Below are 23,543 nucleotides of genomic sequence, written 5' to 3'. Positions count from 1 at the left end.
TGGGCTCCAGCTCTTTATCTGAATCTTTTCTCACAAGGAAGATGGATTACACTGGCAATTCAATTTCTAACAAAATCTCAATATACTTGAAAGAATTCCAAGATTTCTACTGGGAATACTTCACTGCAGGTTTTCCATTGTGGTTTACAGCAGCATTTAGTCCAAGTCATTTTGAGGATGCTGGTGCTATCAAATAGGCTTCTTTAGAGCAATAAGATGCTATCCTGTCTTCCTAACTTAAAAGGGCAAATTTCCTAAAAAAAGTCAACCTGTCATACTTAAAAAATCAACTACATTTCCAGAGCAGATGCAAAGGAAACTCACTGCTAGAACCTTTTCCTACATGCTGCTTCTGAGAGCAGATAGAATAAAAATGGATTGTATAATTAAGGACTAATCTATTAGCACTCAAGTTTTCATTTTAAATTCATTCTTGCTTATTGTACTCCATAGGATTGTGATGTAGGTGATATGGGGGTTATAATAACCCTCATTTCATATATGAGGAATCTGGTGCTTAGGAAAGTGACACAAACTGCCTATGGTCACAAAAGTCAGATTTGGATCCAGATCTTTCTCACTTCTCATTCTTGTACTCTGCTGCTCTCAGAAAACATGTCTTTCACAGTAAAGACATTAGGCCTCATTCTACCTGAAGAAGAAATTCATGATAGGAAACTTAAAATTATTTTTTGCTTTCATTGGTTCCACTTACATGGGATAACTAGATCAAATTACAATCCTGAACTGCAGATTTTTCAATTCTAATCTGATCAACCTATTCAATATGCATAAAGGCATTAAGAAAAATAATTCTAACTTTCAGAGACTTGATTTCCAGTTTTAAAAAGTTAACTGGAAACTGCTCTGCTGATTTTTATCAGCCATTGTGTCATAATTCATATCAAAATTCATTCATTCAGAGAAGTAGAACAATGAAATCAAAATGAAACTTTTAGTTCTACGCCTATTTGCACCACTGTGTGTGTGTGTGTGTGTGTGTGTGTGTGTGTGTGTGTGACAGACATACATGTATAACTGAATCAGTAACACTCTGAGCTAATGGTTTATTCAATTATAAAGTAAACAGAATATGTATATCACCAAATATCTGTATATAGAGATACTGTAGTTAAGGATTTATACAGGTTCAATAATTTTTTTATAAGAATCCAATCTTTAAAATTCTTTTTCCTTTAATAGCTAGTAAAAAATTACTTTTAGAAGTGCTTTAATATTTAAGAGCTAGCCTATTGGCTGCAAATGAGTTCTAAAAACCACTTTTTATAGGTAAGTAATCCAGGACCATTACTGCCCTTACTGAAAAAAAAGAGATTCTATTCTAAAATAAGAGATGCACAGCCTAAATTGAAGCTTCAAAGGTTTTAAAATATCCAGGAGAGAGGAGGGGGAGGAGGTGAAGAAGGTGGGAAGGAGAGGAGAGAGATATAGACTTGAATGCTTTTTAATATAGAAGATATTCTCCTGATAACACAAAAATGTATAGTTGTTAGAATGCAGATAGCACAGTATATTTGATATTAATAATGGATTTGGGGTTAAATGGATCTGAGTTCAAAATCTGCCTCAGGTATGTACTAGCTATATGATTCTGAGCTTTTAAGCTTTCAGACTCAGGTTCTTCATCTGTAAGATGAAGATAATAATGGCAACAACCTCCCAAGGTTGTTGTGAAAATAAAATGAAATATTTGTAAAATGTCTTACAAATCTGAAAGTACCATGTAAATTCTAGTTTTGTTGTTGCTGGTGTAATTCCACTGGTATTTAAGTGTTAGTATGATCAAGAGTTATTTCTTCATTTATTTTTTTTATCAAGATTGTAAAAAATAATTTTTGTTAAGGTACAAATGAACATCAAATTATGACAAAGAAAAGTTTTAAGTTTGAAAAATTTGAGTGGCCCTTTTATTCTGTTTATATTTCTGTAAGTTTAATGATGTTTAACATATTGGAATACCCATCAGTAAATGTATATTTTCAAGACCATGAATCTAAATGATGGTATTGTTGAAAGAAAAAAACTACGTGAATAAATATGTGATAACTAAATTTTCTGGGTTTTTTGAGGCCTTTCATCGTCTAGACCAATATTACTGATTTTATCTCATTTTCCGCTATTCTTCAATGTGAATAAGGCAAGCACTTATTAACAGGCTTATAAATAATCCACACTCATTCCTACCTTTTTTGCCTTTGTTCCACTTGTTCTCTCTTTTGAAAATGTCTTTCTGATGCCTCTCTGCCTATTAGAGTCTTATGCTTCCTTCTAAGTTGAATATAAGTCTAATCTCATTCAAGAGGGGAGATTACTTTATTATATAGTTATCTTTTTAATCTCCAATGTTATAAGAATCTCTTATGATCCTCCTAACAACCCTATGAAGTCAGTGCTATTATTACCCCAATTTAAGAAGAAAATGATGGCTGAGGGATTAACTGACTTTCTCAGGGTACATAGCTAATAAGCATCTGAGGCTGCATCCAAATTAGGTCTTCTTAACTCCAAGTTCAATTCTCTATCATAGTGCCACCTAACTATGCAAAGGACACAAGGGATTAATATTCTGGAGACTTGAATTCTAGTTACAACTTGTGTAACTGGGACCAAGCCAAACAATCTCTCAGCACTTTTTAATTCCTCATCAATAAAATGGGAATAATATTGTGTAATACTTAGAGGGTTCTTATAAAGATCAAACAAGATAATGAATATGAGAGAGCTTGATAAACTGTACAGTGCTGTATTATTATTAAAGCATGTTAAGTAGACAGTGACACAGAGGAAAAAATGGTGACAATTATTTCTTCAAACTAATCCTCTTGAAATTGGTGGTGGTTTGTGATTAATCTAATGAATTTTATTCAAAAAGGAATTTTAAAAAATAATTGTAAAGGCTACAAATATAAGACAATATTATTTAAATATAAATCAGGCACATTTGCAATATAGAAATTAAGCTTTAGGAGCAGTACATTAAAAAAAAAAAAAAAAACCTATATCTTTGTATTTCAAACCTGAAAATAAAATTAACCACAGTCAACCACCATCAAAATAATAACAATAATATAAATATTTTCAATTAATTGATGTTTTTCACAATATTGTCGTAAAAGGGGAGAAAATGACTATTTCTCATGAAAGACCAGCCCCAATTTGTATTCTAAATGTCCGTTATATAAAAAAAGCACTACTTTACTGGCAGATTATTAGGCCCTGGACCAATGTCATTCTGTAAGGCCTGTATTAAAACCATGGTTTATGTGGTGCATGGTCAGATCAGTAAAGAGCTGTTAACACATGACAGGTTTGATTACCGTTGGCTGTAGGCAAGACATATGGATCCCTTAGGAACAGCAGCACTGGCTGGTGGGACAGTTTGCTGGAAAGGTCAAGAACAGGAATGTCAGAATCAAGGGAGAGTAAACAGAAAATACTACAAACTAGCTTTGAGGTGATCAAACTGCTATACAATGATGTCAAGAAGGGTATTTTTTATATATACACATTATATAAAACACAGACATATCTATCACTACATAACAAGCTTAATTTTAGAAAAGTCAAATGAACATTATATTGCCTGTGTAGTTTGAAAGAAACATGCAATTCTTATTATAAATAAGTATTAAAAAGCTTAAAGGCAAAACAAAACGTCACAGAATCGTCTCTGTCACCACATAATTAATTGGCAAACCCAGTATTTCTGTCAGTTGCATGTAATGATGCAAGAATCTACACTCTTACATATATAAATAATTATTTCAGTGTCTTTATTACATTGACCAATAGTATGCTAAAATCACCAAGCATCAAGATCCTGAAGTCATTAATATTTAAAATACTTAAGTAAATAACAGTCCTATAAATTTATACAATACTTGATTAGCTCTCACCTAGACTCTTCAGATTCTGTTTCCTCAAACGAGCTATAAAAATAAAAGTATGGAGAGAATGGATCATTGTCTATAAATTAAAGAATAATAGAATGCATTTGTAGAGTATTAAAGTAAAAGGCCCCTTAAATAGAATAAAAAATTGAATTTACAGAGACTTTGACTATTGGTTTTTTTCATAAATGATGGTTTAGGCCTAATGATAGTTGACAAGTGTAACTGGGTCACTGTTGGGGAGTATAACTACATGGGCAGGAAAGTCCCTTGTTTTAAAATGGTTATATCAAGATAGTTAAAGTTATAGGATCATAGATTTAGACTCCAAAAGAATCTTTAAAGTTATCATTTAACCCTCTCATTTAAGAGATGAGGGCACTGGGGACCAGAAAGATTAAGTGAATGCCCATAGTCACAAAACTATTTGGTATCTGGGTTGTTTCAAACCATATCTCACTGAAACTATTCATGACGTCAACCACCCAGTCACCTGGTATGCAAGATTTAGGATCTCAATCTTTCTCCCTTTAAACTTTTCATAGAGGAAAAGAGGCAGTTAAGAGGCCTTAATAACTACACAAAGTAAATTTTGTTGTTTAGTGTGACTCTTTGTAGCCCCATGAAGCATACTATCCATGGGTTTTCTTGACAAAGATACGGGAGTGGTTTGCCATTTTCTCCCATGGTTTAAGGCAAATAGACATTAAGTGGATTGCCCAAAATCACTCAGTTAATTAGTGTTTGAGGTCAGATGTAAACGCAGGGCTTCTCTAGTCTAAGCTGAGTGCTATCCACTGAACCATCTAGCTGCCCTTACAAATGAAGACATTAGTTTAATAGTCCATCTAACTTCTTATTATGTTAAAATTTTGCTTTTTTGTAGAAGAATGAATTACCTTGAAACAGGTCAAATTCTTCCCCAAATATAAGCATGACTTAATGGCTGTTTTTCATAAGGCGCTTTTGAGGAATTCCCTTAATTACATGTAGGGGGCAACAAAACTATTTTTTCCTCTACATACTGAATGGGTATTAAGCTACTATCTAACTCCAAATGAATATAGGTGAAAGATATTTCACAAATTTCATGATTTAGTGCTGAGACATTAAAGGTCACTTAGTCTACCCCTATCATTTTGTACATGAGGAAACTTGGGACTTGATCTAAGAGAGTTGATCCTTATTGTGATATGCATGATTTTTTGCTCTACTTACAAAAACTGTACAAAGTCAGATGTCCTTACTATCACCACTTTGCAGTTGGAAGTTGGCCCATTTTAAGTAAGGGTCAATATATTACTTACATACAAGTGGATATAAAACTGAAAACAGAAAAAAAAAAAAAACTAAGGGTAAAAGAAGATAGGATAATAACAAAAGGGAAAAAAGAAACCCTTTTCCTTTTTATGGCTAGGCAGCTTATCATTAATGCTCTCCTAGAGGCAAAAGGAAAATTCTAAAATGAATTTCTGGGGCAATCAAAAATTAACTACATATATCCCTATATTACATTCTAAAAGGAACCTGAATGTCTAATTTGGAAAGTTCTATACTTTCAAATTATTTTCTAAATTATACTGTTTTGCCAGATCCCACGATTGGAAATACACTTCAAAAAACACATTTAGCATATTTAAGACAAATCTTACCCACAACTTTCTGTCTTTGGTAGAGAGGGTAAATGCCGTATGTTTAAAAAATCAAGAAATAATTTCGGAAGCTCCTCATTTTCCAAAATAACAGCCTGTACAAGCAGAATATACTTAGAATTAGGGACTGAAGGATTAGAAATCACAGGTCATTTAAAAAGAAAAAAGAAAGAAAGAAACTGTAGACCATTTCAAAAATGAGTTATAGGAAATATTTTTAAAAGACTATATATTTTTCACAAAAGTTTTTATCTTTTCACCATTTTCAGATTCATAAGCATTACTTACTTGCAAATTCAACTTAAACTGCTCCTGCACCCTTCAACCATTTGGAATCCCAATGATTCAAAGATATTCCTTTTTTCATAAATATCAGAGATATTTCAGAAACCCCCTCCGAATTACAAACTAGAAGTACAACATAGAAAAATTTAGTGTATGTGTGTGGTGTATATTTCTCCACACAATCTTTTTGCCAAATAATGACTAAAAGTCTACTATGTCCTAGGCAATTAGATTACGTACACAAAGGCTTCTTGAAAAAATACCTAGAACAGTGCATTGAATAAAATAAATTGTTAATAAATGGCTGTTTAAGTGTGACTAATATATACTGTAGCACAGACATTTACAATAGACACACTTCTAAAATTATGGTAGAAGTCAACGGAAATATGCAATACAATATGGTGTTTACATAACTTTTAAAGAACACAGAGAAAATATACAAACTGAATCAAACTGCATAGATTTTATAGTGTCACTAGAATTTACATCTTGAACAGCCAAACTTTATTGAACACCCTTAAAACTATTGCCACCTGCTATGTACATCAATTCAAAGAATTGTATTATTTGTGACAAGTTGCAATTAAGGTTTACCATTTTTCTTTTTTGATATCCATTTAAGTACATCAGAAAATGCTTACTTGAATAAGCTAATATAATGTGGTAGAATAAAAAATCATCCATCACTCAAAAAATCTGTATTCATTAATTACCTTACAGAATAATTTTATTTTTGAGGGTAGTGGGGGAATAACATTCTTATCACTATCCTCACCTTTTAAAATAAATTAAATCAATAACAAGTATGGGACACTTTAAATGACCTGAACTACTTCATTTTCAGGATCTCAAGATGTGTCATCCATCACTGTGGTATGTAAAAAGACATCTCTCACGTGTTCAGAGGGCCACTTTGATTTTATTAATGCAAGATTTAGGGAATGTTAACAAGGTGAATTATTTATTTTTCATGATGGATTGGCTTACAATGCACTGGTTACAGTTAGAATGTGATCATTAATGAGAAAAGACAGGCAAAAAAAATCTGTTTATATCTCTAACACAATCCTATATCATTGCAACATGCCTAGAATGAATTTTGCCTATCTTCTGCAAACTTGATTTTCTCAATGAAAAGCAACATGGCATAGTGGATAGGGTGCTGCTGGACTGAGAGACAGAAAGACTTGGGCTCAGATACTATTTATGAGACCCTGGGAAAATCCTTTCTTTTCTCAGTTGTTGTTGTTTTCAATTTTAAAGTGAGAATGTAGTACTCAATGGCCTCCATAGTCCCTTTCAGCTCTAAATCTAAATATGAGGAATAATGTATGGCTGCATTATTTTAGGTAAAGTATAATTACAATTATTTATAATAAAAGTATCATCAACATATGTATAAAAATGCCTACCTTACTGGAAACTATGACCATTATTTGTCAGAGACTTGAGACTAATATAGCACTAGCAGTCTGTCCCCCTGGCTTGTATGCTAAAGCTGCTACTTATAGAACTTGGTGAAACAGTCTCTTGAACAGCATGGCTCCAAAAATTTTTGTTAAAGAACAATCCCTCTCCTCACTACAGGGCTACAAATATGCTCCAGGAGTAAGAAGTATAGTTAGTCCAGGCCTCACAAGAAAATGAACTTCTTGGGGGAAGGAAAGGGAGAGAGGGAGAAAAGAGGGAATTCTGGGAAAGTGTGGAGTGGATCAGTAAATTTCAAGCTCTCCTGAATTCCCCCACAAAGAACAGATTTGTGTCTCAGGGTGAACACAGACTGGTGAAAAATCAAGAAGACTTGGGGCACAACAGGGGTCCTTCTGATACAACCAGAGAAAATCTAAAGAAAAACTCCAGGTCAAGATTAACCCGTGTGAAGTACAAATACCTCTGGGGTTAGCTTTGCAGAAACACCAAATGGGGATTCCTTGGGCGGGCGGGCTAGAACCTCAGCAGGAACCACAGAGACTTTCACCTCCCGGACTGTTAGTCTAGTGGAGATTTGAGTCAGGGAAGACAGAATGAACCTCAGCTGACTGGGAACAGTAGGGCTAGCTGTGCTGCTGAGATGCTGCCCTGGGTGAGAAAGAACTAGTCCTTGGGGAGTGCAGAAGCAGCGAGGCAAAAAAGTTGCTGGCTGTGGGCACTTGCAGGAGGGTGGAACTTTTAGTTTGGGGTTCCTTGTCAGAGGGGAGAGCTGAAGGAAAGCTTGAGGTACCATCTCCCACTCCACAATTAGAGGTGCTTACACTAATACTTATTTTTTAAAAAAATGAGCCAGCAAAGAAGAAAGAACCCCACCATTGAAACATATGGGAAGAAGAAAGTCCAGGGTTCATTTTCAGAGGAGAACTCTTTAGTAAAAAAGGTTTCCACCCCCAAAAGTAACATGAAATGGCTCCCTGCCCAGATACAATTTATAGAAGAACTCAAAAAAAGAATTCAAAAATCAAATGAAAGGCATTGAGAAACATCTAAAGAAAAAAAAAATGAAAACCATCCAAGAAAAACAAGAAGATTATGACAAAAAAGTTAACCAATTAGAAAAGGAGGCACAAAGATTCAAAGATGAAAATAACACTTTGAAAATTAGAATTGGGCAAGGGGAAGCCAGTGAAGTTATGAGAGATCAAGAAATAACAAAACATTATAAAGAATGAGAAAATAAAACAGAATGTGAAACACAACAGAGCTGGAGAACAGATCAAAAAGAGAAAATATAAGAATAATTGGATAGCCAGAAAGTTGTGACCAAAAAGAGAACCTTGACACAATAATGCAGGAAGTAATCCTAGAAAACTGCCCTGGAGTGGAGAAAGTAGAAATAGAAAAAAATACACTGATCACCATCTCAAAGAGATCCTTTGTGGAAACATATAGGAGTATTATTGCCAAATTTTGAAATCTCAGATCAAAGAGAAAATTTTGCAAGAAACAAATAATCAAATACACTGGAGCTATTATTAAAATAGTATAAGACTTATCAGTAGTTACAATAAAAGCCCTCAGATCTTGGAAGCATGTCTATAGACAAGCAAAAGAACTAGATTTATGGCCAAAAATATCACATCCAACAAAATTATCTATAATTTTCAATGAGGAAAAAACAATTCAACAAACTTGCAGATTTTCAAGACTTTCTATCTACCAAACCCGAACTTAAAAAAATTTAACATATAAAAGTCAATATCAAAGAGCAATTTTAAGGAACTCAACATGGACAAACTATTTAAATATGGGCAAATTTTTAATTTTTTTAATATGAGAAATATATACTTTATGTCATTAACAAGAGGGAAAGCTCAAAAGAAAAATTGGCAGAGTAAAGGTAAAAATAATAATGTTACACAAATGAGATACAGAGAAAGAATAGATACAGAGGCATTAGAATGAGGAGGAGGGCTCATAGTTCTGAAAACCTACTTACATTGGGAATGGGTTCAATAGGCAAAACTACATATATACATATATATATATATATATATATATATATATATATATATATATATATATATCTTGAAGGGAATAGCACCCTCCAAAATCTATAAAAAAAAAATACATAGGGAGGGATAGATGGATGGGGAAGCAAAGGATGAGGAAAGAAGACAGGGGAGGGATCTCTGGGTGGGGAAAGGTTAAGTAATAGTAAGTCAAGTTATGGAGCAAAATTTAATGAAACAGCAGGGATAGGAAAGACGTGTATGTGGAGTATATGTTTGTGTAAGTGTGTATAAGTATGTATATATATATAAATATATCTTAACTGTTGCTTGCTTGGGGGTAGTCGGGAGGGAGGAGAGAGAGGTGTGTGTGTGTGTGTGTGTGTGTGTGTATCTACATTTGTATATATAAATATACCTTTTCTTAAGTATAGCCTGCTTAGGGATAGTGGGGGGATGAAATAAGGGAAAAATGAATAAAGTAAATAATGTGTGCAACAGAGAACAAAAGAACAATTTACAAGGAAGTAAAGAAAAGATGAATACCCATGAGTATATTTTCTTCCCCCTATACATATATATATGTGTATATATATATATATATATATATATATATATATATATGATGTCTGTGTGTATATATACACACACACACGTTTTTAAATTGATATTTGTTGTTAATTTTGAATCCTCCCTGATGTTCTGCTGAGCACATGATATGTTCTCTTTTGTTTTGTTTTATTTTGTTTGGTACTGCTTTTCTGTTTTTCTTTTTGCTTATTTTGTTTCTTCAAATAAAATAAATTGGGGGGGGGGGGAAGAAAAAAGAAAGAAAATGAACTTCTCTTTGCCCAGTATCTAAGTTCCTAAAAAAAAATTAAAGTTCCTATAAATTACGTTTTTGTAATTGAATATTGTAATAAGAAACTGGACTCTCTTCACCTTGAGCTACAATAAAACCAAGTGTATATACTAAGTGTACAGAGGGTTTAAGTCTGGGCCTTATAGTTGTTGCAGTTCCCATGTGGACTTGTGTAAACATTCTATAACTAATTCCAATCAGCTAATTACATAATGAGGAGGAACTTTTTTGATTAGCAACACAGCCAGAATGAGGTAGAGAGAGAGAAAGAGGAGACATTTAAAAGGAATTAGCTGCCAGAACCTTTCCCTTCTCTTGATTTGACTTCTTTCAGCATGGCAGAATAACACAATATTTTAAGGGTTGATTCTTTGCCTTTGTATTGGCCATCAGGAAGTCCAAGAATGAAGCCTGTACTAGAACTTTTGGCTAGCAAGTCCAGTTTTGAGACTTGAAGACATGAGGAGTAATGTTCAGGAGCCAGGTCAAAGCAGCTGAGACAAGGGTTCATACAGTAGTGTTCACACTTTTGGATGTGAACTTGGTGATATCAATGTTAAGGAGAGACTATATTAAGCCTAAGCCTGAGTTTGAGGATAAGTCTCCTTAGAGACCAAAGTATTATACGAGAAAGTGTGCCCCAGAATTTTGAGGGAGAGAATGAATACTCCTGTATTCTCAAGTCACCATATGACTTGAAGGCAGTTTGCTTAATGTCTCATTGTCCATCACATAACTCTCTAAGACAGTGATTTCCAAATTATTTTAATTACATAAATCTGTATTACATAAATTTTAATTACATAAAAAAATGAATCCCTATTATGCCTATATTGCCTTATTTGTAAATTATATATGCACACAAAATAAATATTTAAATAAGATGAGATGAAGAGGAGTAGAGTATGTTTGTGGGGAAAGGATGCAGATTATAATTCATCCATGCCTACTCATGCCAAATGATGCATTCTATACCCAAAATAAAAAGGGTTCTCCCTCACAATTCATTGTCATGGAACACACAACTCATCCTCTGAAAGGTTAAAGCCATTAAATAATCTAGAATTCATAGGGTGAGTATGTAGGTGGGGATGTTCACAATGACAGCTGGCTTGAGAGTTCAATACTTGGCTCAAAAGGAGAGAGGCTTGAAAGCTTGCATAGCAGAGAGAGAGCATGAAGTTGGGGAATGTTTGGGGATACAGGTAGATGTGGATGCACAGACCCAGCCCCTAACTGCTTATGCCTGGAAAGGTAAGATACAAACTATCTTGCCATCCTCCAAGTGGTTGGATCAGACAACACTTGGGATCATGCCAGTGGAATAAGTTTCTTCATGGGCATTCCCCAGACAAATGATATCAGATCTGAACCAGAAATATATGAATGAAAAAATATTTATAATCACATATTTTAATTACAAAGATGCTTTATTTTCATTTCTGATTAATAGTTAATTAAAAGTGCTTCAGCTTTATCTTTTTGTTTCATTAAGTAGCTAATTATCAGTTCATGAGAAAAAGCAAAAAAAACCAACAACAACAAAACACCTTAAATGCATCTGGAAAGATCATATTGAACACAAGTCTGTACAGTAAGTGATCAGTGAAACAAAGATAATGGAGTAGAAGATGCACTCAGACGATTTCTCCCAACATTTTCTTCCAAATAACTTTAAAACAATTCCTTGAATCAAAATCTGGAGTGTCAGAACCAACAAAAGGTCAGAGTGAGCCATTTTTCAAGTCCAAAACAACTTAGGATGTTGGAAGAAGAGAGCTCTGATACAGGGTAAAGGCTGGTCAAACCCACATTAATGAAACACCAATGGTTTGACTAGGTGGTGGTGACAGAAACAGCAGCAACAAAAGCAGCAACAGCTTCACAGCTGCTCAGGAGATTACAGGGGATACTTGTGTTAGCACTGAATGCAGAAATGACTGGCAATTTCAATACCTATACCTACTTCTGGTTCACAGCATAAGGGAAGAGGAGAGTACTTTCAATCAAAAAGGAGGGGGAATCTTAAGAAGCAGTATCATCTGCACTTAAAAGAGATCGGGGACACTGTAGAGCAGGACAGTAGTGACCATACCTCTCCCAAGATCACATCATTTTGGAAACACAGAAGACTTTGGAGTTACCACAACCAACTCTGAAAATAAGCTTGGGACAGTGTTTTGCTTCCCAATACCATCACCTTCATTCCCCAATACCAAGAATAGCGTCTACCTTTAACAAAAAGTTCCAAGAAAATGGGCCAGAATAATGAGCAAATAACAACAACAAAAACCTGAACATGACAAGTTACAAGACAAATTCAAAAGACAATGAAGTCAAAATAGCTATAAGCAAAGTCCCAAAGGGGAATGGAGGGTGGGGAATGTAAATTGGATACAAGCCCAACAAAAATTCCTAGAAAAACTATGAAATAATTTTTAAAAATCAAATAAGAGCAGTTAATAGAGGAAAAATTCAGTAAAGAAATGAGAGCAAAGGAAGAAAATTATGAATAGACAACAACTTGGGGGAAAAAGGCACAAAAATATTAAAGAAAAGAACACCTTAAAAAACAGATTTGGTTAAATGGAAAAAGAGGTTCAAAATTGCAATGATGAAAATATTTCCCCAAAAAGCAGAATTCCTCAAATGGGAAAAAAATGCCAAAGCTAACCTAAAAAATAACTTCTTACAAATTAAAATTGGGCAAGTAGAAATGAATGATTCCATAAGGTATCAAAAAACAATAAAACAAAATCAAAAGAATGGAAAATAATAAAAGAAAATGTGAAATATCTCACTGGAAAAACAACAGATTTGGAAAATAGATTAAAGAAAGATAATTTGAGAATTATCCTCTAGAAGATTCCCAACACATTGGCACCATAGGGTGACTCATGCTAGGACGAAAAAATATCAGAATTCTTCTCTTCCCTACTCCCTCCCAACATGGATTAGGCTAAATTTTTCCTAAATAATACTGGAATTTGATCAACCCCAGGGATAGGAGAAGGATTAAGTTGTATCTCTCTTGACACAGCTTCTAAATGGATGTCTTGATAAGGCTTCCTGGTCACATGCGTACCAGGTTCCATTTACAGGGGATCAGTGTTCTTTGAGTTTTGCTGGATATCCAAGATCATTTAAGTCAATCGTATTAAAGAGATGAGTCTCCATAGGGAGTGGAGGTAAATTCTATCAAACATAAATTCCAATATATATCCTTTCAATGCTAGAGCTAGGTAAACCTCTCTCTGTTAAATGTTTAGTGACCAGATATCTTATTTTGTTCCCATACCTAAACTAATAGGGTCAGGTCCACTTCTAACACTGTTCTAGTCAAATTATATTTTGACCTCTATTGTGTTCATTTCTTTGTTCAAACCATCTACCATGCACAGAATGGACTGCCTTGGCTCATCTCTATCAAGATGAAGTTCTTTTCCCCCTTCCAGGGCTCAATTCAAATTCCATTTCCTCCAAGAAGCTTTCTAGACATTCTATAAATTCCTCAGTGGGTTTGCTAGGATCTCTTTTTTGCAATTATCATATTCCCCAAGGATCAATATTTTTGTTTGTTTATATATATATTCTCTTCCTGTTCCCTACTCATTATTAGAATGTATACTTCTGGAGAATAGTCTGTTGGATTTATTTTCTTATACCCAATGTCCAGGTCAAGGCATAAAGTTAGGTGTTTAATAACTATCTATTAAATTACTGACCTTTGTTTGGAGCTTAGTGTCTTCCATGTTTGGTACCAAACAGTATGCTTGCCCTCCAAAAAAGAAGCTTGACTTCTGGTCTTGTTTTTTATCTTGTCATTTAAGAAAACATTATTGCACAATGTGGTATTAAACTTATTCATAACCTAGTTCTCAGTATTACTGAATAAAATCTTTGAGAGGATAATTTCCTTGCTTAAGGTTCTTCAGATTTTTTTTTAAAAACAATGCACTGGAAAGTAGTTTTTCCATATTTTCACATGTCACACAATTAACTATTAAGTAAAAAAGACAATAATGAAACAAGTTTTCTGACTTCTATAAGTCAAGATGCCTCTCTGGTAATAATGAAGAAATATATATAAATAGTGGTCTGTAAGTATAGGAAAGGTTATTTCAGAAGATGATGTAAATTATTTCCTATTTCTATGGTCAGAATAAAAACACATAATAGGTACATACCTATTATATCAATATATCTTTTTATCTATAAACAGGCAATGGGAAAGAGTAGAAGTTCTATTACCAATGGAGTTAAGATACCTGGTTTGAAATTCTAGTTCTCTTACATACTTGTATAATTATTTTAAGCAACTTAAACTCTCTGAGCCCTAGTCCACCTACTTCACTATACTTCTATTTCTCATAACAATGAGAAAAGTGCCTAATAAATCTTAAAGTAAATATGCCACTTTTTGTAACTTAAGCTGGAGCAATTAAATCACATAAAAAGGCAGATTCACAGATATCCACAAAACATAATTTCTCGAGGGTAGAAATCATATCTTATTTTTATGTCTTATAGCATATAAAATTGTACTTTGCACAAATATTTGCTTAATAAAAAGTTGTTTATTTTACAATTGAAAGAATGCATCTTATATCAGTATAACTATTCTGGATTCCAAATACCTATCAGCAGATCTTGAGGAAAAGGTTATGAATAATGTTGTGTAATAAGGAATAAAATGAATTCAGATATACTATATAACTCAATATTTGTTAGTATATTATAGACTTTAAAACAGGTTATTATTAATCTTTTCAACTTTGGAAATCCCAGCCTGGGGCTAAGCAGTCTTGTTTGGTGAATGAGTGCAAACTATTTATTCTGTTGGCATGATTCAGATCAGTATAAATGCTTCAGTTTTGGAACTGAAATGAAGAGACTTCACTTACTTAACCACAGCATGGAAAAAATATTCAGCAAGGACAGAGCACGGTTCAGTTACACACTGCTTCTCTCCCTCTGTCGTTGGTCTAGCCCGAGAGTAAGAAACTCCTGCCTTCTTATGGACTAGGTTTTGTGCTTAGATTACTAGGAAGCCATGCTAATTTCTTGAGCATTTAGCATGATTTTAATAACTTTTAAGAAAAAATTTATCTAGACTATATGGCAAATACTGTTTCTTCAACAGCATTTCCACATTCCATCAAGCAGTCCACCAGAACCATCTTGTCACTGACTTGTTGCTGCCCTTCTTGAAATTACAGCCTCTAAACTAGATCTCCAAAAAACCTGACCCCGAGTCCCTGGAACTCATTTCATTCAGCTTTGTAACTTGTCCCCTAGCAGCTAAATGATAATGATTGACAAATGAAGGGAAATTCACTTAAGACTATTTTATCAGTCCTAGAGTAGATTATACCATACCTCAAATCCCATACATCCTGGGTCATTTTGCCATCTGCTTTAACACTACACTTAGCTTCCCCTTCTCTCCCCTCCACTCTCATCCCACATTTTCTTTTGCTCGGGGATCAGTAGCTAAACTAATATTACTTTGTTGCTGGATAAGTCATGTTAATAGGCTGTTCTGGGAAACAATTTGCTATTCCTGTATCTCTCTAGACCCAAACTTCCTTCTCTGGCAACCACTGCCCTCCATGTGTTGTTTCCCCCATTAAAATGCAAGTTTCTTAAGGAAAGACTGTCTTACCTTTATATTTATATTCCAGACACTTAATGAATGCTTTAAGTTCAAAGCCCTTCAAATGTTAGCTTTTTCAGTCATCTTATACTTTATGCCTTGTCCATTTCCTGCTTCTCCCTCAAATACTCTTCAATCTAGGGACACTGCCCTCCTTGTTATTGGTTAAACAAGCTATTCCACCTCCTAACTGGCTTTTTCACTGGTTCTTCCCAATATTTGGAATGCCTTTTCTCCTCATCCTTGCCTTTCAGTTTTCTTCAAGATTTCAAGCTTCACTTGAAAAAAAGCTTAAAAATCACACCTTCTTCAGGAAGTCTTTTCTCTTAATTCTTGTGCCTTCTCTTTTATTTCCAACCTATGGTGTAGGTAGCTTGGTTATACATAGTTATTTGATTATTGGTTTCCACGTTAGACAGTGATCTCCCTGAGAGATGGGGCTATCTTTTGTCCCTTCATATCATCAGTGCATAGCATAGTGTCTATCACACAGTACTAACTGAATGTTTTTTTTTCCATTTTTAATAACTTATTTATTCAGTTATTCAGGAAACATAGTGAAAATTAGTCTTGATTTAAAAATTATTTAGAGTCATATTTAAACTTTCCAATGTAGCTACTGGCTGTTAAATATTAAAATTAAGTCAGTTTCTCATAGATGGCAAGAGTAGATGGTCTTGGAATTAAGAGGACCCAGATCCATAAGTTCAAATCCAGGGCTCAAATACTAATTAGATGGATGATTCTGGGAAAGTCACTTAATCTCATTTGCCTCAGTCTATCTATAAAATGATCTGGAGAAGATGGCAAACTACTCCCATATTTTAGCCAAGAAAACTCCCCAAAAGGGGTCACAAACAGACACAATTGAAACTAAACAACAAGGTTTAAGAACTAGAAACAAAGCCGTTAGATTTTTCTTCTCAAAATATATCGTTACAAGAATATTAATTCTCATTATTTGAAGTGGCACCAAAAAAAAAAAAAAAAAAAGTTAGTGGAGCAGGCTATTTCTTATTAACAACCAAACTCACATACTAAAAAAAGAGAATTTATAAATAATTTCTTAGTTTAATAAATGATTGGGTGGAAAAATAAAAAAAAGCCCTGCAAATAGACCATGTCCCTTGAAAGCCCAATATTTACTTCACTAGAAATATCTTTTTCTTGAAAAGGTGCAATTATCATCATGTAACACAAATCACAAAATCCCAATTTTTCTACCTTATCAGCTTTATAAAATCATGTTCCTGGAGGATACCATTGATTAGTTGCATATGTTCTTTTAGTGACATCCCTAGTACTTAATTGTCAGTTATCTTTTCTTCTTCACTAAGTAAAATATAGTCACAAAATTACAGAGGGACTTGTTCTGCCTTAACCTTAGCTAGATGCCATCATGCAGTGGAAAACACTGATAAAATATCACAAGATAATGCTGTCCGACAAGGGAGACATATAAACAGTGTAATGATTTCCCACGAGTTTCCATTTTAGAAAATTGTCACTAAAGCCAGCATAAATGGTGACACTTCTTCACAGAGGACACTGTGAAATCGAACACTGGCATTCTAGTTAGGTCCAAACCTACTCAGCAGCCAATTATAACAGTATCTGAACATCTTGTTGAAAACTTGAACAAGAACACTTAGCTAACCTTCTAAGATCACTGCACAAGGCTGCATTGTTTTCACTGATTGGATTCTTTTATTCTTTCTTCAAACATTTAAAAAATACATTCCTTCTCATTGTTTCTTTAAAATACACTCATATACAGCCAGGGTGCACAAAAAGCTGTGCAATGAATTAACTAGCAGAGTTTCTAAGAGTCCTTAAGCTCTTTCTTTTTCTATCTGGTTTGGTTTGAAAAGCCCAATATTAGGGTGAAAAAGTTCATGACAGTTTTTTTCTCTCTTCACTGAGAGATGCTTCATATAAGGCTTTATTCAGAGGTGCAGCTAAAAACAGGGAAGGAAGAAAATCAATACCTCCTTGGTACTGTAAGTAGGCCGCAGTGTCACTCTCCTTGGGGGCTGAGAACTATAAGCTTTTAGAGTGCTTTATAGAGTCTATAATCTCTTATTTATCCATTTTCTACCAGATGTTTACTGTTCCAAGGAATGATCCAAAGTATAGTTAAAATTTAGCACAATAATCTAATTCCAAAATTGACCATGCCTGTGTGAAAAAGTAAAAATGTATGTATATCATTTGTAATGATTTCTATTCTTTGTTTACATAAGTTTAGAAAGATATAACTTTCTACACATCTTTTATAAAAGGTATCACTTTCTACACATCTGTTTATAAAACAAACAGTTTTTATGTTTGGATCATGTGTCCATTTGGAGTTTATTGTGGTATAAGAAATGAGTTGTTGTTCCACACCTAGTTTCTAGCCACACTTTTCTCCAGTTTTCCCAGAAGTTTTTTATTAAAAAAAGAAAAAGAAAAAGAAAAAAGAAATACTCAGCACAGTAGTTGGTATCTTTGGATTTATCAAATATCTACTATTAGATTATTTCTGAATTTAGTTCTATTTAACTTATTCTTTTGATCAAATTTTCTATTTCTTAACCAGTAATAAAGAGTTAAAATAACAGTTTTATTACGTAGTTTGAGATGTACTATACTTCCGTACCTACCATTTTTCATTATTTTTCTTTATAGTTTCACTGTTATTCTTCTAGATAAATTTTGCTATTTTATCTGGTTTTACAAAATGACTTCTTGCAAATCTAAGTGATAAAAACAGAAATTTGTAAATATTTTAGGTAATGTTATCATTTTTGTTATGTTGGTCCAGCCTAACCATGAGCAACTTTGTGACTTAATTATTTACCTTTTCTTTCTTTAAAAAGTAGTAGTATTTATATAAGGTTTGGATATACTTTAGTAGGTAGACTCCCAGATATTTGAATATGGTGTGTATTGCTTTCTACAAAGCTATCTATTTGCCTGAGCTTCCCTCTGAATTTCATTCTGATCTCCTGTGCATTTGGAAAAAATGTTTCATTGACATTATTTTCTTTTTCTTTTTTAATGACATAGTTATCACTATTTCTTTTTCCATCAAGTTTTCTGAAAAAAGCCATAACTTAGTTATCTTTACCTATGCTTATTCTTTCCATTTCTTTTTCTTATTTTATTGTTACAGTTAGTATTTCTAGAATTACATGAAAAAATATTAGTGACAATGGACATTCTTGTTTTATGTCAACTCTTAATGGAAAGGCCTTTACATTTTTCCTTTATAGATAACAATAGTTCTTGGCTTATTAAAAAAAAAAAAAAAGATTGCTTACCATATTAGGAAAAACTATACTTAATCTGATGTTCTTAATGTTGTTCTTTTTTAATAAACATAAATGAGTGCTGTATTTGATAAGGTTTTTGGCCTCTCTATGAATTCATAATTTATTATTTTTATATTTTCTTGCAGTCCCCAGTAAAAATTTAACCAAGTTACAGTGAATAACCTTTTAAAATATTCTTTTAATTTAATTCAAATTAATCTTTGAATAACCCTTTAAATGTGCCATTTTAGATTTTAATAGTTTTTTTATGAAATATTTGCAAACATGTTTTCATTAAAGGATAGCTTTCCTTGATTTAAATATATATGACTATATTTGTTTCATAGAAAGAATTTAATGATCATAGATGAATAACTTATATCAAATTGCTTCTTGTCTTGATTAGGGAGGAAGGTAAGGTATGGAAAGAGAAAAAAACTTACAAACAAAAATCTTATTAAACTCAATGTGGGAAATTACCTTTACATGTAATTGGAAAATAAAAATACTATTGAAAAAAAATTTTAAAGAATTTAGAAGAACATCTCTTTTCCCTTTTAGAAAACAATTTATGTGGTATGAGTAAATTATTTTGAATATTTGAAAAAAGAACTTATAAATTCATCTTATATTGAGGATTTTTAACTTTGGGAACTGAATTTTGGTTCATTCCATTATTTAAAAAGATTATTAAAACTCTTTATTTTTGGTCAAGGTATTTTGCAGTTAAGAATTCTGTTAGTATATAATTGAGGAAAATACTTTTTTATTTCTTCTTTATAGTGAGTCTCCCCTCCCCCCATTTTTCCCCTTCCACTTTGCTAATTTGGCTTTTTTCTTTAAAAAAAAAAAAATCAAATTAGTTAAAATTATTTATCTATTTTACTGGTCTTTTATTTAATCATTTAAAAATATATCTTCATTTTATTTTCAGAATATCTATTTTTATTTTAAAAATATTTTTCTAAAAATCAAATTTCCAATTCTTTGATACCTTATTTCTCTTTTATGGTAATGAATGAGTTTAGAAATATGTATTTTCCCCTAAAGCCTACTTTGTGTCCCAGAAGTTTGGAAAACTTTAATGCAACTATTATTTCTATGATTTCTTCTTTGATACATACTTTTTAGGATCATATTAATGAGTCTTAATTTAAATATAAATGCTTTCTTTATATGCTTTTTTCAATTGGTTATTAAATTTTTGTGTTCTAGTACTTGGTCAATTTTTATAAAGGTGAGATATAGCTATACTCCTTTCTATTCATAGTCATTAATCACTAGAGGTCTATCAAATTTACCTTTTCCAAGAGTTCTATCAAGTACTTTGGTTCTTATTTATGTTTTTGTTAGATTTTTCTCAACCTGAAAGAAGTACACTAAAGTCCCCCAATAAGGATTGTTCTGATGCTTTCTTTTCTATGCAGTTCAATTATCTTTTCAGCAAGATGGTAGGAGCAACATACTAATTCCAAAACAAGCTGCTCCCATATAAGTTAAATTAGTTTTTTTTTTTTTTTTTTTTTTTATAAAAGGCCCTTATCCTTAAGATCTGGCTGGCAATGGACTAAAAGCTAAGGCTGCTGACATTATTTCCTGGTTGTTTGAATACAGAGCAACCATGAGTTCCCTGATAGTTTCTGAACCAAAAAAGTTCACTCGGGTAAATAAACTCAAGATGTCCTCAGTGCCTAGCTTTGTTGAATATACTGTCCTAGTTTATCTGTATGCATTTGAGAGAGAGAGAGAGAGAGAGAGAGAGAGAGAGAGTGAGTGTGCGTGTGTGTGTAATTTATCATCTATTTATGCATAATGTAGTCTCCCTTTTTTTTTCAGTTACATATAAGCAACATTTTTTAGCATTAGTTTTTATAAATTTTGAGATCCAAATTCTTTCCTTCCCTTCAGTCTCTCCCCTCTCCTTTAGAAGGCAAACAATTTTATATGTATTATACATGCACAGTACTGCAAAACATTTTTATATTCAGTCATTTTGCAAAAGAAACTACAGACCAAAACAAAACAAGAATAAAGTTTTTAAAATTATGTTTCAATCTGCATTCAGACTCCATTAGTTCTTTCTCTGGAGGTGAATAGCATTTTTCATTTTAAGTCCTTCAGAACTGTTTTGAGTCATTGTATTGCTGAGAATAGCTAACTCATTCATAGTTGATTTTTGTACAATATTGCTGTTACTGGGTACGATGTTTTTGTAGTTTTGTTTATTTCAATTTGCATCAGTTCTTGTAAGTCTTCCCAGATTTTTCTGAAAGTATCCTGTTTGTCATTTCTTATAGCACAATAGTTTTCAATCAAAACATCAATTGATAGGTATCTCCTCAATTTCCAATTCTTAGAATATTTTTGCACATAAAGGTCCTTTCTCTTTTTCTTTGATTTCTTTGGGATACAAACCTTGTAGTACTAATGCTGGATCAAAAAGGAAGCACAATTTTATAGTCTCATGGACTAATTGCTTTCCAGGACGGCTGTATCAGTACACAATTCTAGCAACAAAGAAAATATCAATAGCCTCATTTTTCCATATCCCCTCCAACATTTATTATTTTCCTTTTCTGTCATATTAGCCAATTTCATATGTGTGAGGTGTTTCTCAGAGTTGTTTTGAATTACATTTCTTTAATCATTTCTGACAGAGCATTTTTTATGTTACTACTGATTACTGATTTTTCTGTATATGTATATACATATAGTGATATGTATATCACTAGTGTCTTCTTTGAGATCAGAATTACTACCCTCCCTTGATATATGAAGTTCTATCCAAACTGTCATTCTAATTTTGTGTTGCATAATTTAGGTTCCAGATGTATTTCCCACAAATAATACATTACTGCACATTTCTTTCTATTATGTACTGTTATCCTTTTCTGTTTTATGAGTGAGTTCATCTTATTCACATTCATGGCTATGATTGTTGGGTATTTTCTTTTCTCATATCCTATTATGTTTTTTCTCTTCATCCTCTATTTCCCTTTTAATGAAGAAAAAGCAGGGAGAGGGAATGATAAGGAATGAGATCAATATTTAACTGAGTATGTTAAAGATGTTACCAATTTCTTAAATACTTCATTTTTTAATTAAAATCTTGAGTTTATTAATAATGCAATTAATAATTTTTAAAACTTCCATTACCCTTCACTGACTAATATGAAATCATCCCAATTGTATACTCTATTTTGGTTAAGCCAGTCATTTGTTATATTGTTTCTCTTAGAATCATTAACTATCATGAAAGAGAAAAAAGTCAGTCTACTATCAAGGTAAATAATTTGAAAGATCTAGGAAAATAAAATGTATAGAGTAGATATGTGACAAAGGGAATGTGAAGTCATTGGAAAGGTGGCTAAAAGAACAGAAGCATGGCAAAACATAAACATCCCTTGAGAACTTGCTAATCCAGTTTAAAACTCCTATTTCTTCTCTCTCCATTGCTGAGGTAGATATAAAAACAGGAAGACTAGGTAAATCAGCCACTCAATCAACAAGTACTTATTAAGTACCTACTATGCTATGCCATTGGTTCCATTCTTGAGCTGAGGCTAAAGTCTTCACAGTGTTTCTGGATTCTCATACCGTGTGTGTGTGTGTGTGTGTGTGTGTTTCCCTCATATGTCAGAGCCCTTCATCTTTCCCAATAAATAGTTCCCATTAAACTTAGTGAAATTGTGTTATTGAAATTTATTTTCTTTACTTCATAGCATTTTTGCCTTTCTTTTAGGTTTTTAAGTCACCTTGATTTCTCAATTAATTATTACTAATATATAAAAAACTAACTGAAGATACTGATTCAATTTCTTCCATTAATGTACTTCCTCAAAGCCATATAAAAGAAGCATAATGTTACACTTTAAAAGAAAACTTTTGAGGCAGAAGAGGCTATAGATATTATCTAGCTTAATAGCTTCATTTTAGAGATACTGGAAATAAAGCTCAGATTTCCTGATAGTCAATTTCTGCTTTTTCTACTATAATACTATTTAGAAACATGTGATTCTTTAAGAGACACCTAGTCCCAGACCAGTTTATACTCAAAAAATCTAATTTGTGTTTATTTGGCATGGTCTTGGAGACTCTAAAGCCATTCTAATAACAAGATAAAAATATTTGAGTGGGAAGTATTTAAGGAAAGATAGTTTTAAAAATATTTTTATTACTTATAACAAATATGATAACAGAAACTAGTTGCCTAGATTATTCTTAGGGGATATATTAACAGAGATGTTAACATATAGTTAGCATAGCCTAGCACAGTATATTTAATAAGAGATTGGGAAGTTCTTCCAGTGACTCCAAGATTTCCTTCCTAAGCATAATTTTTTGGGGAAATATACAATTATTATTGTTTGTGAAGAACTGAAATTGATTACCACATAGAAGGCAACAGAGATGCACAGAATGGTTATAAGAAAAT

At 32.8% G+C, this 23,543-nt stretch overlaps 1 protein-coding gene across 7 annotated transcripts in view; it reads right to left on the bottom strand.

Moving 5' to 3' along the window:
• The window catches only part of SNX24 (sorting nexin 24), a 270,365-nt gene that overhangs the window by 36,023 nt on the left and 210,799 nt on the right, over positions 1–23,543 (bottom strand). For all 7 annotated transcript variants that reach the window (XR_004229680.1, XR_004229683.1, XM_031939067.1 and 4 more), the window contains 3 exons: positions 5,564–5,658; positions 3,918–3,950; positions 3,339–3,403 (listed from right to left, as the gene is read on the bottom strand). Coding sequence is in view for 5 of the 7 variants with exons in the window: in XM_031939067.1 (XP_031794927.1) it covers positions 3,339–3,403; positions 3,918–3,950; positions 5,564–5,658 (193 nt within the window). In the remaining 2 variants the exon portion in view is untranslated. The remainder of the gene's footprint in view (positions 1–3,338; positions 3,404–3,917; positions 3,951–5,563; positions 5,659–23,543) is intronic.

The sequence above is a fragment of the Sarcophilus harrisii genome, chromosome 1, assembly GCF_902635505.1.
Source record: "Sarcophilus harrisii chromosome 1, mSarHar1.11, whole genome shotgun sequence".
NCBI lineage: Eukaryota > Metazoa > Chordata > Mammalia > Dasyuromorphia > Dasyuridae > Sarcophilus > Sarcophilus harrisii.
Note: the sequence above shows the minus strand (reverse complement) of the source record. Positions and strands in the feature narration are given on the sequence as shown.